Here is a 16722-nt window from a genome sequence, read left to right on the forward strand (position 1 = left end):
GGTGGGGGAGTAGGGAGGATTTCAGGTGGGGGGGTAGGGAGGATTTCAGGTGGGGGTTAGGGAGGATTTCAGGTGGGGGTAGGGAGGATTTCAGGTGGGAGAATAGGGAGCATTTCAGGTGGGGGGGTAAGGAGGATTTCAAGTGGGGGAGTAGGAAGGATTTCAGATGGGTAGTAAGGAGGATTTCGGGTGCGGGGGTGGGGAGAATTTCAGATCGGGGGTAGGGAGGATTTCAGATGGGGGTTAGGGAGGATTTCAGGTGGGGTGGAGTAGGGAGGATTTCAGGTGGGGAGGGTGGGCAGGATATCAGGTGGGGAGGGTAAGCAGAGGATGCCGTGATCCCTCAGGACCTCCTCATGGCCTGTGCCCTCAGAACTGCCTTGAAAAATGGAGGTGAGGTTTGCAGGCTTATCCAGAAGCCTGGCCATATAAACTGGAGGGTGCCCTACCATTTCATTCCATGATTCTCAGGGCATCAGTCCTAACTATAGGGGTCTACGGACAGTCTGTACCCCTAGGGGGAGGCTGGTGAGTGGGGAGTGCATGTCCGTCCACATGGGGGCAACTCTGGGCCAGTTCTTTCTGCTGTGGCCTCCCTCCCCCATGGGTATTTCCACTGAGGCCTCCCCGTGAACTCTGTTGACTGAGCCCCGCCTCCCGGCCGTGGGCATTTTCTTTGGGTGTCAGTGTGGGGATGACCCTGCTCAACTCCTGACTGGGAGCAGGCTGGCCTGCTGGGTGGTGCCCACTTCGGCACTGAAAGAATGGGCCCAGGAGGGGTTCAGTCCTCCTGCATCCTTAGTTTGAATTGGAAACTCTTTCCACCGATGCCTGGCAGCTGGCACCTAGCCCTGCAGCTGTGGGTCTGAAACTGACAGGAGTTGCAGGAGCTTCCGGCCCTGGCCTTGTCTTTGTGATGTGTCCTAGTCATAAGGTGCTGTGAGACCTCATGGCTTAGTTTTCCTTCAGAGTTTTTCTCCCTTGGAGCCTTTTTTTTTTTTTTTTTTAAGTAGATTTTATTTTCTTCTCAAAACACAAGTATTTAAAATATCTGATTATGAAGCAACTCATGCTCATTAAAGGAGCTAGGAAAAATTCAGAAAAGTACAAGAAAAAAAGAAACCACTCATCATCCCACCAGCCTAGAATAACACAAATCATGCTTGATCTTGCCAACTTTTTGTGTCTAAATATACATTTTTAACACACAATTGGGATAATCTTGTATCTGCTATTTGAAATCTGAGTTTTCCCCCTTAATATCCTATTGGGAACAATTTTTTTTAACTTATATTTTAGGTTCAGGGATACGTGTGCAGGTTTGTGATACAGGTACGTTGTGTGTCTTGGGGGTTTGCTGTGCAGATTATTTTGTCATCCAGGTCATAAGCGTAGTACCTGATGGGGTAGTTTTTCAATCCTCACCCTCCTCCCACCCTTCACCCTCAGGTAGGCCCTGGTGTCTGTTGTTGCCCTGTGTCCATGGGTATTCAGTATTTAGCCCCCACTCATAAGTGAGAACAGGTGGTATTTGGTTTTCTGTTCCTGCATTAGTTTGCTTAGGGTAATGGCCTCCAGTTCCATCCCTGTTGCTGGAAATGACATGACCTTATTCTTTTTTAGGGGACAGCTTTCTTTGTGCTTATGTAGGCACTTTAACAAAGCAGTTTTCACAGCTGCATACTATTCCACTGTTCAGACTCCTGTCATGTTCTTGACCATTCCCTATTGATGGAGATGAGGCTGCTTTGAATTTCGCTCTTGTGCATGACCCTGATGACTACATCTTGTATGTACATCCTCTTGTACATTTCTGATTATTTGCTCCAAATCCTAGTGATGTGGCTGGGAGGCTGTGATGCATGTTGCTTATTTCTGTTTCAGAAAGGTGTGTCCATTCACCTGCATCACCTGCTGCGTATACAGTTGCTTGTTTCCCCAAGTCCTTACCAACACTGTGATTTCTGGCTTTTTTTTTTTTTTTTCAAGTAGTCTTTGAGTTTAGTCTTGTTCCTTATGAGGGTGTCCGACCACAGTGACAATCACTCAGCATCGCACTGTCTCCAGGTCTCTGTGGGAGCCTGGGTTCCTTTGGGACCTGGGTCCAGGGCTCATCCTAGAGTGAGCCGTCATCTCAAGGCATCTCCCTGGGGGATATGAGCCCCCTGGGGCTGCAGTTACAGACACTGAGCTCACTCCACCTTCACTACCCAGCCCTGCTGCTTCCCGCCCTAATCCTTCTGGCAGAGCCCCAGGATAAGGACAATATTTGTGAACCACGGAAGCTCTTCGGCACTGGAAGTTTGCACTCCAAAGCATTGCCGCCTGTTGGACGAGGTTTCCCTCCAGCACCTAGGACGCTGAAGAGGAGACCAGGGCAGGCAGGCATATGCGTAAGAGGGAGGATTGACAGCTGCGGGGCCCGACCCGGGACACCTGCCTCTGAAACTGTGGCTCCTCCCCCCGGCTCTCTGGATTCTGGGTTCTGGGAGGTCCGACCTTTCATTTTTTCTCCACCTCACCCCCAACCATGTTGTGTCTGAAAGGAAGCGAAGCCCAGCCCTGGCAGGTGGAGTATTTTTATTTCCCCTGACGGTGCACCTCCTGACCTCTATCTTCTTGCCAGTGATTTTTTAAATCCTAAATGATTTGGCAATAATTGCTCCTCCTTGCGTGATTATTGCCCTTCACCGATAGTAAATCTGGGAATCCCCCGGGATCCTGAGTGCACTTTGGTATGCGGAGCCCACAAGCTGGCCTGGACAGGCATCGCTGCTCCGGGCAGCTGTGCACCCCGCCGGCCCTGGCGTCCTGGCCCCCAGCCTCCGCCTCCCTCCTCGACAGCTTCCCGGAGCTCCGCCTGGATGCAGCCTCGCTTTATCCCACAGAACCTCCATGCTGTTCCTGCATGAGAACTCTTCCTCCGAGTGACCATGTTCCTCTGGTCCCGTCTCCGTGGGCCACATCCACAAATGTCCCAGCCCAGGAAGAACCGAGAGTCTCTATTCTGGGAGGGAAACGTGTGTGCTGTCTGGTTGTGTGTGTGGGAGGAGCATGCACACAGTTTTATTTTCCCCAGAAGCAGGGAGGTATAGGATGACATGTAATATTTGAAGACCCGTTCCATTTCCAAGGAACCTTCTAGCAGGATGGCCCTGGAGTCTCTGGCAGCAGAGGACATGGTCCTGAATTGGAGCGCTGTGAATGTTCACCACGGACCTCACAGTTTGAAGACAACTCCTTGAGAAGGGCAGAGGGGACTCGAACACGGGAGCTCTGGCCAGCCCTGCTGCCAGATGCCAGCAGCCATGGGGGCTGCCCAGCCAGCCCTGGCTTTTCCTGACCCTTAGAGTGCCCTGTGTGCGTGCAGCGGACACTGGGGCTGGTCCCATTCCAGGGAGCACGTGGTGCCACTGGCTGTTTCTTGCCTGGCCAGGAGCTGGTTTGATAGACACAAAAACCTCATTTGGATTTGGCAGGATTTTCCCTAACATCAGTCATTCTGGAAAAAGCACTTTGAATTTTTACCATATCTGGATATTTTTACCGTATCTGGGTACTTGCCACTAGCTCTATTTACTTCACATTTCTTAAAATTGATTCATTTTATTACTTAAATAAATGTATTTTAAAAGGAACTTTTGATGACTACTATAAATGGAAAACCAGAATCTCTCACTTACCATAATAGATTAATCTAAAAATAAAGACCACATGATGACATTAAAATGTATGTCCTTGCTCTGCCTGGAGTCAAATAGTATGTCACCCGTGTGCATGACACACTCTGGGAAGCACAGGGGTAGGGGGAGGAAAGACCAGAGAAAATCCGTGCAAAGCATGAAGTATAGAGCACCACACCAGGAAGACGTGGTTTTATTTCAAGCACCTTATGTCTCGCAGTGGCTTGCGGCTACCGGCAATTGGCAGAATTCTCAACATTGCAGCCCTCAGCCACCTCCTCCGAGCTCTCTCTCAGCACCACCATCCCCTGTGGCTTCTCTGAGGGAGGCCCCTCTGGCCTCTGCTTGACTGTGATACTTGACGAGTCCATGCCAAGTGGCAGAAAAGCTCCGGGTTCAGCTGAAACTACCTCCCTGGCCTCAGGGGGCCTCGCTGGCTCTGTCTTTGTCCTTTATCAGGCTCCTGGCGATTCCTTGGTTATCTGAAGGCCTGTTTGGACGCAGTTCCCAGGACAGTTGCTTCAGGTTTATATGTGTGTGCTTTCTGGAATTCATGGCATGGCCTGCCCTGGTGAATGGTGGGGAGATGGATAGTGAACACATGTGTGGTAACCCCTGCTGGGTGTATCCCACCTCTCCTCTGTGTCCTACAACCTGGTTGACTCCTTTTGCCTATCAGACAGAGCAAAGCTCAGAACTTCACCTCCTCTGGGAAGCCTTTCCTGACCACCCCCAAGTCCAGTAGGTCAGGAGATCAGGCCTCACAGCCTCCTGTGCGTTATCCCAGGCCCTGATGATGAGACTGTGGAATTACCTGATTAACGTCTGTCTGTAGCACTTGTCGTGAGTTCCATAAGGGCTGGGACTCATCTGTCTGATTCACACTGTGCGCCCACTGCCTGGCCTGGCACCGGCCCACGAAGGCCCCAGGCAAAGGTATCAAGTAACCAAAGCAAGGGCGCCTGCTGCAGGTCGTCGGGCCTCTCTCTCTCTCTGATATGGTGAAATAGAGAATTTCCTCAACAAAACCTTTCCTCATGTTTCTGTTTCCTTTTTAACATGTTCAGATAACTTATTATGTCCTGGCCCTGTGCTGGGTGCTTCACTAAGATGATTTCCTTTAAAGGCCACACCAGTTATACCCATTTTATAGATGGAAGTGGAGGCTGGCCCAAGGTCACACAGCCAGCAAACAGCAGAGCTGGGATCTCCACCCTGCTGCTCTAGCTCAGTGTGAGACAGGAGTGAGTCTGTGTGTCTGCTGGCCACATCAGGCCCAGCCCCCCCTTTCTGTGGTCCCCTTTCCCCAGATGGAAAGCAAATTTGGACCCATCCTTGCAGGCAGAGTCCAAATCAATAGGCCCCACACTCAGTAAGACTCCCCCGGCTTAGGCATGCTTCACAGTCCTCGTTTCATTTTGTCTTGATTTTGGTTTGTGTATTTATCGGTCAGCCCCACTTAGCATCTGAATTCCAGGGAGGAGACCTGTAGTTTTTTTGTTTTTGTTTTTGTTTTTTGAGACAGAATTTTGCTCTTCTTGCCCAGGCTGGAATGCAGTGGTGCAATCTTGGCTCATTCTCCTGCCTCAGCCTCCCAAGTAGGTGGGATTATAGGCGTCTGCCACCATGCCTGGCTAATTTTTTGTATTTTAATAGAGACAGGGTTTCACCGTGTTGCCCAGGCTGGTCTGGAACTCCTGGGCTCAAGTGATCTGCCTGCCTCGCCTCCCACGGTGCTGGAATTACAGGCATGAGCCACTGCGCCCAACCTACTTTGAAGCTTTTAATCAGATTTTGGAGTAGGGCAGTGAGAGGAGCTGGTTGGGGTTTTTTTCTTTAAAATTATTATTACTTTTTTTTTTTTTTTGAGACCGACTCTCACTCTGTCACCCATGCTGGAGTTCAGTGGCACAATCTTGGCTCACTGCAACCTCCACCTCCCAGATTCAAGCAATTCGTGTGCCTCAGCCTCCCAAGTAGCTGGGATTACAGGTGCATGCCCGGTTTGTATTTTTATTAGAGACAAGTTTCACCATGTTGGCCAGGCTGGTCTCGAACTCCTGACCTCAGTTGATCTGCCCATCTCATGGGATTACAGGTGTGAGCTACCACTCCCAGCTGTTTTTTCTTTAAATTACATGTATTTATGTAAAAAAAAAAAAAAAAAAAAAAAAGAGCATGACTCCATTTAAGCAATAACACATGTTAACGTGGCGAAAGAAGACCCACAAATGACTGACATTTCGGCCACACTGGCGGGGACTGTACGACTCCCTCCACTCTACGTAGGTGACCAATGGGAAGTCTTGTCTGTGCCTCATAAGTGTGTTCAGACACAGCCGGCCTTGCCATAATGCAGAGCACTCATCTGCTCAAGACACATTTGCTGAGCATCAACCAAGTGCCAGTTGTCAGCCCAGATTCCTTGTCCTGAAGGAGCTCCTGCTTCTGGAAGGGTGGGATGAGCAGAGTCCATTATGCACTATGACATGGGTGGCACCAGGGTGCGATCCCAGAGTGCTTTGGGAGGGCCACGCAACCCAGCCTGGGGGCAGGGGAAGGGTGGTGGTCACCGGAACTGAGTCCTGAAGGCCTGGGAGGAATTAGCCAGCAGAGGAGGGAGCTGAGCAGGCAGAAGGTCAGCACATGCCCACAAGCTATTTTTCTGGTGTTGATGAGTATTTCCAGCTATTGTCATTTTCCCTTCGCCCGAAGGACTTCTACATTTCTTGTAGGGTAGATTTCTAGAGCAGCGGGGTGGAGATCCCAGCTCTACTGTTTGCTGGCTGTGTGACCTTGGGCCAGCCTCCACTTCCATCTGTAAAATGGGTATAACTGGTGTGGCGTTTAAAGGAAATCATCTTAGTGAAGCACCCAGCACAGGGCCAGGACATAATAAGTTATCTAAATGAGCCAAGATTGCACCACTGCACTTCAGCCTGGTCAAGAAGAGCAAAACTCTGTCTCCAAACAAACAAACAAACAAACAAACTACAGGTCTCCTCCCTGGAATTCAGATGCTAAGTGGGGCTAAGTGATAAATACACAAACCAAAATCAAGACAAAATGAAACGAGGACGGTGAAGCACGCCCAAGCCAGGGGAGTCTTACTGAGTGTGGGGCCCATCGATTTGGACTCTCCCTGCAAGGATGGGTCCAAGTGGTGATGAATTCTTCCTCTTCGGATGTCTGAAATATCTTTATTTCATCTTCGTTTGGGGAAGATATTTTTGCTGGGTACAGAATTCTAGATGGGCATTTTTTTCTTTTACTGCTTAAAAGATGGCACTCCACAGTCTTCTCACTTGCATTGTTTCCAACAAGAAATCTAACATTTTATCTTCGTTTCTCTGTATATAAGTAGATAACATGTCTCTTTTTTGTCTGACTGTTTTATAAGATTTTCTCCTTGTCACTACTTTTGAGCAATTTAATTATGGTGTGCCTTAATACAGTTGTCTGTGTGTTTCTTGTGTTTGGTGTTCATTGGGATCTTGGATCTGTGGATTTACTGTTTTTATCAAGTTTAGAAAATTTTCAGTCACTATTTCTTCAAATGTATTTGTGTCTTTTCTCATCTCACTTTTTTTTTTTTTTCCTAATTTTGAGACAGGGTCTTGCTCTGATGCTCAGGCTGGAGTGCAGTGGCACGAACACAGCTCACTGCAGTCTCAAACTGCCAGGCTCAAGTGGTCCTCCCACCTCAGTCTCCCAAGTAGCTGGGACTACAGGCTTGAGCAACCACATCTGGCTAATTTTTAAAATTTTTATAGAGACAAGGTCTTGCCTTGTTGCCTAGGCTGGACTCCTGGGCTTAAGTGATCCTCCTACCTCAGCCTCCCACAGTGCTAGGATGATAGGTGTGAGCCACTGTGCCCCACCTCATCTCACTTTCAGGAACTCTAATTGCATGTACATCAGGCCACTCGAAGTTGTGCCATAGCTCACTGATGCTCTGTTCATGTTTAAAAATAATTTTTCTGCCTCTGTTTCATTTTGGGTAGTTTCTATTGCCATGTCTCTGGGTTCATTAATCTTTTCCTCTGCAGTATCTCTTCTGGCATTAATCCCACCCAGTGTATCCCTGTCATTGTAGTTTTCATCTCTAGAAGCTTGATTTGGATTTTTTCTTTTACCTTCCATTTCTCTACTTTTGGAACATATGGAATACTATGACAAGGGCCGATTCAATGCTCTTGTCTGCTCATTCTCACCTCTCCGTCAGTTCTTCCTCAGGTTGGATGGACTCACCTTCCTCCGTCAGTTCTTTCTCGGGTTGGATGGACTCATCTTTCTCCTCCTTCTGCATGATATTTTCCTTCTTTGCACGTCTGATCATTTTTTACTGAGTGCCAGACATGATCAATTTTACCTTCTTTTTGGGTGCTGGATAGTTTTGTGTGCCCATAAAGAACTGCGAACTTTGTTATGGGATGCAATTATATTACTTGAAACAGTTTGATCCTTCCAGATCTTGCTTGTAAGATGTGGGGGCAGCACCAGAGCAGGGGTTGCCCTGGATGAATTATGCCTCACTGCGAAGCAGCGGCTTTGAAGATCACACTCAATGCCCTGTGCATCGTGAGTGAGCTTTCCTAGCCTGGCTGGTGGGGACATATGCAGTCCTGTGTGAGACACAGGCACCGTTTTCTCTAGTCATTTGGTGTGGCTCTTTCCCAGACTCAGGGAGTTTCCTCCCTCACGTGTGCTGGCAGTGGTCTGCTGAGCACTTGAGGGGACCCTCCACGTTCTCCACGGCTCTTTGTCCATGCAGCCTTCTCCTCTCTGATTCCCTGTCCTGTGGACTCTGCTCCTGGGTCTCCCCAGAATTCTAGCTTTGTCTCCCCAATTCAGGGATCCTACTGGGCTCTACCTGGGTTTCCCTCTGTATTAGTCAGCCCAGACTGTCATACAAAACACCACAGACTGTGTGGATTTAACAGCAGAAACTCTTTCTCACTGGTCAGGAGGCTTGAAGCCTGAGATCAGGGTGCCGGCAAGTCCAGTTTCTGATGAGGGCTCTCTTCCCGGCTTGTAGATGGCCGCCTTCTTGCTGTGTCCTCCCATGGCCTCTCCTCTGTGCTTCTGTGGAGTGCACTCCAGTGCCTCGTCCTCTGGTAAGGACAGCAGTCCCATCAGATCAGGGGGCCCCCTCTGACCTCCTTCAGCCTCAATGAATTACCTCCTTACAGGCCCTGTCTCCAAATACAGTCACACTGCAGTCTAGCGCTTCTTCTTCAAGTGAATTTGTGGGGGACAGACTTCAGTTCACAGCACCCCTCCTGTGCCCACAGTCTGGAAGCATCGAAGGCAGTATGCTGGGGGCAGTCACAGGAGCCACGTTCTTTGTTTCCTGCATCTCAGAAGTCATTGTCCTTCATTGCTTGATGTCCAGTGTCCTGAAAGCTGTTGTTTTGTCGTTTGGTTTTCTGTTTTTTTCAGGTGAGAGAGTGTATTCCAGAGGCTGCTTTTTGAAACGATACCCAGGCTGCGAGCATTTCCTCTGTGTATGTGTGAATTTTGGTTTGTCTGTTATTTTGTTTTTAAGGCAATACCTTCCCCATTGAAAGCAAAACTTATATAAAGCAAAACTTACGAAGATATGCCAGAGATTTGCTTCACTTTCACAGAATCAAGGTCAAATAACCAGGTTACAGAGTCTTTAGGGTCAGGTGAAATTTAGCCTGTGTTCCAGCGGAGGCTAGACGGCGTTCAGCATCCCCGCACGTCCTTGGGGTGCCAAATCACTTTGACGTCTGCTGATTGATTTCGAATTGCACAAATATATAGCGTTCAAAGCCATGGCCTACAGGGGCAGTGTGAGATATATTCAAGGTGGGTTGACTTTTAATCAATGCGATGACAATATTATCTTGTTTAATTTGTATGATGGTGGTTTTAAACATCAAATCAAGCCATTTATTACGTCAAAAAAAGATGAAGGAGCCCAGGAATAAAACTCTCCTGACATCACTTCTGAGCATATTTCACTGCCGTGACAGGCCGTCATGATTGGGGACGATATCGTGGGCGACGTCGGCGGTGCCCAGCGGTGTGGAATGAGAGCGCTGCAGGTGCGGACTGGGAAGTTCAGGTCAGTGCCAGCGGGAGTCATTTATCCACCTTCCTTCCAGGGGATGACCATGTTCTCATTCTGTTTTGTTCTTCAAAATAAAGGGGGTATTCTTTCCAAATCAAAGAGCAGTATGTGGGCATTCACTGTCTTGTATGTAATGGACCTCTCAGAACGGAGCTGGGTGGTCTCTTATAGCAGACAGTGATAACGTAGAGTGGCTTTTGATACAGGGTCTGGGTTTTGAAACGGTGTGCAGTGCAGAGAGAAATAAGCAAAGGCACTGTCCATCCTGGCGGCGGCCCACCAGGGAGTTGGGCCACATTTGTGCTGCTGTCCCTTCGGCAATTTGATCAGACCCTGCACTGTGACAGTTACAGCTGTGGGCACTCAGCCCCTTGGACAGCCTCCCTCTCCTTTTGTTCACCTTCTCCACTCTGTGAGACACAGACAGCCTGGAGACGACAGAGGGTTGCTCAGGGATGCCCTGGAACAAACCTCCATCTCGAGAAGAAGCTTGTGTTTTATTTGCTGGCAAAAGTCTGCCTGGTCAGAGCAGCTGTCAGGGGTTGGGAGCTCCCGGGCATGTGGAGGGCCCTGTGGTGCCTGAGCTCCAGCTCACCTGGTCATCGAGAGGATCTGGGACATCAGAGTGTTGCCTTGCCTTATGCTAGATGGTTTCTGTTGTGGCCATTCAGAGAACGCACATCTTTTCTGATGCTGGGGAGACTTGGTTGAAACGTGGTTACCTGGGGGTACTTGGATTTGGGGTGGGGTGGGAGCAATTATATTCGTCCTGAGAGATCTGCGTAGGCAGGACCAGAGAAGACAGATCAGAGGGCCTGACCATCGCGCTGAGGTCTCTCCTGCAGGTTGGGGACCGTGGCTGAGTGCGAGGTGAGTGAGGAATGCTCGGCGCACCTGGGTCTACGGTCAGGAAGTTGGTCCCTTCCAGCCACCTCCCAGACCCTCCCAGGCTTGGGGGCCCCCATGGAGCCCCCGACATGTATGACATATGGGCCTTCTTTCTTTCTTGAAGTTGGGTTTTGTGGCTCCCCTTGGTTAGGCCTGGCCTAAGGGAGTGAGGGAGACCCCACTCACAAGCCACAGGAACATTTTTTCTAAGAGACCAGCCAGGGGTCCCCCAGTCCCCAGTCCTGCCTTTCCTATAAAGGTCACAGAGGCTGGTCCTGCTGCTGCTCCCAGGCGAGGGGCTGTCGGCTGACAGTGGACCTCGGGGCCCTACAATTGATGATAGGCACTGCCGGGCATCAGCCATCAGGAGCCCAGCCCAGCACTTCGTGCATCTCAGGGCATGTCTGTGACCTGTAAGCACAGGTGACGCCTCCCTGCTTGGGAACACAGCGGTGTGACTTGGCAAAAAGTGGAGGGGGAGAACCGTACCTGTTGTGTACTGGGCTGCTTCTGGTTCCTTGGAGGAGAAACATATTTGTCCTGAATGCCAGCTCAGTTGAGGTCTTTCTGGCCAGCCCAGGCCAGGTGCCCCTATAAACTGATAATGGGCCTCGGAAGAAGGCCCCTCACAGCCCACGAATGCAGGTGGGCATGAGGGAGGCTGTGCCCACCCTATGCCAGCAAGGGTTGGTGCTTTTCAGATTCCGGTTACCTGCATGCCATTTAAAGAACAGTATGAGGTGGACGTTCCCCCATGACACTGTCTCCCGGAGAGAGATAAACTGTTTTTTTTTTTTTTTTGAGACAGAGTCTCACTCTGTTGCCCACGCTGGAGTACAGAGGTGCAATCTCAGCTCACTGCAACCTCCGCCTCCCGGGCTCAAGTGATTCTCCTGCCTCAGCCTCCTGAGTAGCTGGTGCTACAGGTGTGCACCACCATGCCTGCCTAATTTTTGTATTTCTAGTAGAGACGGGGTTTCACCATGTTGGCCAGACTGGTCTTGAACTCCTGACCTCAGGTGAACCACCCGCCTCTTCCTCTGAAAGTGCCCGGTTGATAGGCGCGAGCCACCGCGCCTGGCCCCGGAGAGAGAAATTCTATCAACAGTTTGCCGAATCCTTCCACATCGCCTTCTCTGCATGGATCAACAGACTGGTAATATTTTGGTTTGTTTCTTTTTACAAAAATGTGATGATATTGTTTGGCAGCCTCCTTTTTCTTTGAACACTGTTTTATGGCCTCTTTCTACAAGCGTCTTCATAATGGTGTTTTTGGTAATTTTTAAAATTTCAGTAGTTTTTGGGGAACAGGTGGTTTTTGGTTACATGAATAAGTTCTTTAGTGGTGATTTCTGAGATTTTGGTGCACCCATCACCCAAGCAGTGTACACTGTACCCAGCGTGTAGTCTTTTATTTCTCACCTACCTCCCACCCTTCCCCCGCAAGCCCCCAAAGTCCATTGTATCATTTTTATGCCTTTGCATCCTCATAACTTAACTCCCACTTATAAGTGAGAACGTATAGTGTTTGGCTTTCCAGTCCTGAGTTACCTCCATTCCTTGAGGTCTCCAACTCCATCCAGGTTGCTGTTAATGCCATTATTTCGTTGCTTTTTATGGCTGAGTAGTATTCCATGGTGTATATATACCACATTTTCTTTCTTTCTTTCTTTTTTTTTTTTTTTTTTTTTTTGAGATGGAGTCTCACTCTGTCGCCTAGGCTGGAGTACAGTGGCGCGATGTCGGCTCACTGCAAGCTCCGCCTCCTGGGTCCACGCCATTCTCCTGCCTCAGCCTCCCGAGTAGCTGGGACTACAGGCACCCGCCACCACGCCCAGCTAATTTTTTGTATTTTCAGTAGAGACGGGGTTTCACCGTGTTAGCCAGGATGGTCTCGATCTCCTGACCCCGTGATCCACCCACCTCGGCCTCCCAAAGTGCTGGGATTACAGGCGTGAGGCACTGTGCCCGGCCTGTTTCTTTTTTTTTTTAACTTTTAAGTTCAGGGGTACATGTGCAGGTTTATTACATAGTTAAACATGTATCATGGGGGTTTGTTTGACAGATTATTTCATCACCCAGATATGAAACCTAGTACCCATTATTATTTTTCCTGATCCTCTCCCTCCTTCCCTCTCTACCCTCCAACAGGCCCCAGTGTGTGTGTTGTCCTGTGTATCCATGTGTTCGGATGCTGTAGGAAAGGAATCAGTGTAGTTCCGGACACACAACAAGCCCTCAGCAAATGGCCAGGGTGGGGAGCACATGCAGTCACTACCGTCTATATCCATCCATATCCATCGGCATTTGTCCATATCCACCTAGCTCCAGACACGGAGTCACCTGCCTCTGTTGAAGAGAATGGGACTTAGCCCGTTTGTTCCTAACAAGATTTGAAATGTCGGATCTTTTGATTTGTTTGTAAGGATGCAAATCTCTCTTTGTTAACATGCAGGACAAAGGGAGAAGAGTGTTAGCTTGGCTAAGGTGGGGACCCAGCCGCTGGGGGAGGCCACACGGGCATCAAAGGAGGTGGGGCTCTGCGTGTGTGGGTGCGCCCTGGTTAAAGGGATGGGAGGTCTCCCAGCCTCTGGAGCTGCGCTGTCAGACGCAGGAGCTGCGAGCCGCAGGGGTGACTTGTAGCTCGTCCACAGTGAGACGCACAGGAAGTGTGAAATGCACACTGGATTTCAGAGACTGGGTGGGGAGAAAGGATTGTTAAAGAGCTCATGAGTTTTTTTTTTTATATCGGCTACGTGTTGAAATGCTGATATTTGTGTTAATTTCACCTGTTTATTTAAATTTTTGTTAACGTGGCTACTAGAAAAGGTTCACTGGCCTCTGCAGGAGTGTTGGTGGCCCCAGGGGGCAGCTGCCCTCCTCCTGCACTGTCCCCTTCTCCCTCCAGATGGTACTCTCGGTGCACAGATACACTGAAGTGCTGGAGGGGCGTGGGGTCCTGGATGAGCCGGGCTGCGGACCCTGATGGGGTCTCGCTCTCTGGAGGGCCGTGGTGGGCCTGGAAGGGCCTGCGTGGTGCTCCCTGCGGACATGTGGCCGGCCCGGGGCCGGCAAACAGCCTCTGGAGTCAGCCGGGCACCTGCCACTGGGCCGGCATCCCTTGCTTCCAGGAAACGCCCCCAGCCAGGCTCTATCGAGCAGCACTTCGCCCTTCCAGGGCACCCCAGCCCTCTGGCACCTCAGCACGGCCCTGTTCTGCACAGAGGTGAGCCCCTTAGGGGCAGCAGCTCTGTCTCCTCTGCAGCCGAGGCATGTTGTCGCAACCCTTTGCTGAGCCTCTCCGCTCCTGTGAGTGGCCCAAAGAGGCCTCACGGGAGCCAGTAACCACTGGATGGGTCAGCTGGGCATCAGAAGGCCTTCCAGGCTCTGTCCTTTGTTGGTGGCCTTGGCCTAGCCTTGGCTGAAATGGGAGAGTGAAGGGGGGAGGGGGGTGGCCTTGTCCTGGGCCCAGGTGGCAGAGAGCCCTGCAGTGAGTAACTGCGCCCACACTTGGTTTGAGGCCAGGGCAGGATGGGGAGGCCGTCCAGGCTGGAGCAGCTGGCGGGTAGGGGCAGCGGTCAGTCCTGCCAGTCACTGGCACCAGGGAGGGAGGGAAGCTGGAGGGCTGACTGAGGCCTCCCACTGGTCCTGCTGCAGGACGTGCCCTCAGCCACGGTCTTCTGGTACGGAGCACGCACACGTGCATTCACTTACATGTACACACACGTACACACACACATGATTGTGTTTCTGAGGCAGCTGTCAGGAGTCTGAGAGGCCGAGAGGTGGCTGAGGAGTGGGATTCGGCCGCTCACTGGCAGTGAGATCTCCTTGTCACCTTGGATGTATCCATTTCTCTTGATTTCATTATAAAATGGCCCAAAGAGAGTGAAGCCTCGGGATTGGGAGAGACTGCGGGTGGTTTAGCTCCGGAGAGAAAGTTTTTCAGGGCCTGCTTCCCGGAAAAGCATCATCCCTGGGCAACGGGGTCCGGAACTTGGCCCAGCAGGGCTGCCCAAGAGCCCTGGACAGGGAAGCACAAAGCTTTCTTTTTTTTTTTTTTTTTTTTTTTTTTTTGAGACGGAGTCTCGCTCTGTCGCCCAGGCTGGAGTGCAGTGGCCGGATCTCAGCTCACTGCAAGCTCTGCCTCCCGGGTTGATGCCATTCTCCTGCCTCAGTCTCCCGAGTAGCTGGGACTACAGGCGCCCGCCACCTCGCCCGGCTAGTTTACAAAGCTTTCTTTTCATACCTGCTCCGTGTGGAAGTCCTGCCCAGCCAGGGTGTGGCCCTCACCTGGGTGGCAGGTAAAGGCCTTCTGGGTGTCCCCCGCCTGCCCTGTTCCCAGGACTCCTGGTGCATTGGACGTGGCTGCTCCCCTGGACCCCTCGAGGTCCCATCCAGCCACAGCATTCCTGCTGCCCAGGCCCTGGACAAGAGTGTCTCCTCCGTGGGGGGGTCCTGTGCCGTGGGTGGCAAATCCTCGTGGTCCCATGAGCCCTGCAGCCCCAGAGGGTGCCGCTGCCCTGCCGCGAGAGGCTTTTTCAGGTGGGACACCTAGGACCTTGGCCAAGGCCATCTGGCAAGGTTTACAGAGGCTGGACTGGAACCTGGCCACCCCCAGTCCCCCGGGCAGGTGCTTTTGCCTGCACTTTTCCCTGTTGGAATGTCCTGCCCTCGGGGCCACATTTTGCAGTAGTCACAGGGCCCGCCTCACTCCGGGGCCCAGGCAGGGCTGTACTCTTGGATGTGGGTCCTGGTGGGTCAGTGCACTGTTGCCCATGCCCCGCAACACTGTCGCCCCTCCCTGCTTGCCTGCCTGTCAAGGCAGCCCTCATCTTCCTTGGAGGATGGGGCTGGACTGGGACCCTGTGCCCTCCCATTCTGACAAATGAGTAGAGGGAAGGGACATTTTGCCCAGTTCCAAGGTGCCCTCTCTGTTCTCTGGAGAAGGAAGAGCCACTGGCACGTCTGAGCCACAGACCCTTCCTGCCTCTTATATCCCCACCAACCTGTCTTCCTGTGGACATGCCAGAAACCAGGTAGTGTGGCCCCTCAGCATCCCCGTCACTCTGTTCCCTGTTCCACGCCACACCCCGCAGCCACCACCCAGTCACAGGCGCCACTGCCTGGGAAGCCCCTGCGCTAGTCCTGGAACTGCTGTGTAAATAAAGCAGCCGTGCGGAACTCGCCTCAGGGCTTCTCTTATTGCTTACCCAAGGCTGGCAGATGTGTTATGAGCCCAGAATGATCTTGACAAACAGCTTGCCCTTCTGAGAGGGAAAGTTTCCTGGACCGTGATTCCCGACGTCCTGCAAGGTCCCTGCTAGCTGGGGCCTGGGTGCTGACGAGGTTTTCCCCCAGCGGGGCGGCCAGCCAATCTAGGATTCCAGCTGTCTTGCACAAAGCTGGAAGACGAGGGGCTGCAGGGTGCGTGGCTGTGGAGCTGGCTGGGTGGGGAGAGAGAGGGCCCCCATGCCTGACCTTCTACCTTGGAAGCGGCTGCCGTCAAAGCAGCACCTTGTCCTGGGGCTTCCAGACTTCGCAGCGATGGACTTCAGAGTGTTTCCTGTTAAGAGAAGGCTGTGGATTCGCTTTGGAACACGACAGATTTTTCTTCTGTGCCACGTGGAGTGTGAGGGAAGGAAGTGAACCTGGTGTTAATTTTTCAGCAGTCACATGTCAAAGTGAGTGACTAGCAAGGGGTGGTCCAGGCTGTGGTGGCCCTGGTCAGCCTTCCAGGAGTCAGGACCCTCCTCCTGCCCTCGTGTGTAAACAGACCAGCCAGAGAAATCCTGGCCAGCCCAGGTGGAGAGAAAGGGCCAGTGCTGGGCTTGGGAGACCACCCCAGGTTCCTCAGGCACTCCTCCTGGCAGTGCAGGGAAGGGCAATGGGAACAGGCCTGTGGAAAAATCCACTGTGCAATGAGTCTGTGAATCCCAAACATCCCCTCGGCAGCCCTCTGGTCCTGCCCGGGGTAGAGGCTGTGGCTTCTGGTGTAGGTGGGCACTTCTGGGCTCAGAGGGGTCACTTAGCTCACCTGAGGTCACACAG

The 16722-nt window shown here is 51.5% G+C and overlaps 1 protein-coding gene across 2 annotated transcripts in view; it reads left to right on the forward strand.

Moving 5' to 3' along the window:
- The window catches only part of LHPP (phospholysine phosphohistidine inorganic pyrophosphate phosphatase), a 153282-nt gene that overhangs the window by 46609 nt on the left and 89951 nt on the right, over positions 1-16722 (forward strand). The window contains exon 6 of one of the 2 annotated variants that reach the window (XM_025395977.1): positions 9686-9777. The exons of the other annotated variant lie outside the window; for it this stretch is intronic. Within the exon in view, the coding sequence (XP_025251762.1) occupies positions 9686-9777 (92 nt within the window). The remainder of the gene's footprint in view (positions 1-9685; positions 9778-16722) is intronic. 2 annotated transcript variants of the gene reach the window in all.

This window comes from Theropithecus gelada, chromosome 9 (genome assembly GCF_003255815.1).
Source record: "Theropithecus gelada isolate Dixy chromosome 9, Tgel_1.0, whole genome shotgun sequence".
Taxonomy (NCBI): Eukaryota; Metazoa; Chordata; class Mammalia; order Primates; family Cercopithecidae; genus Theropithecus; species Theropithecus gelada.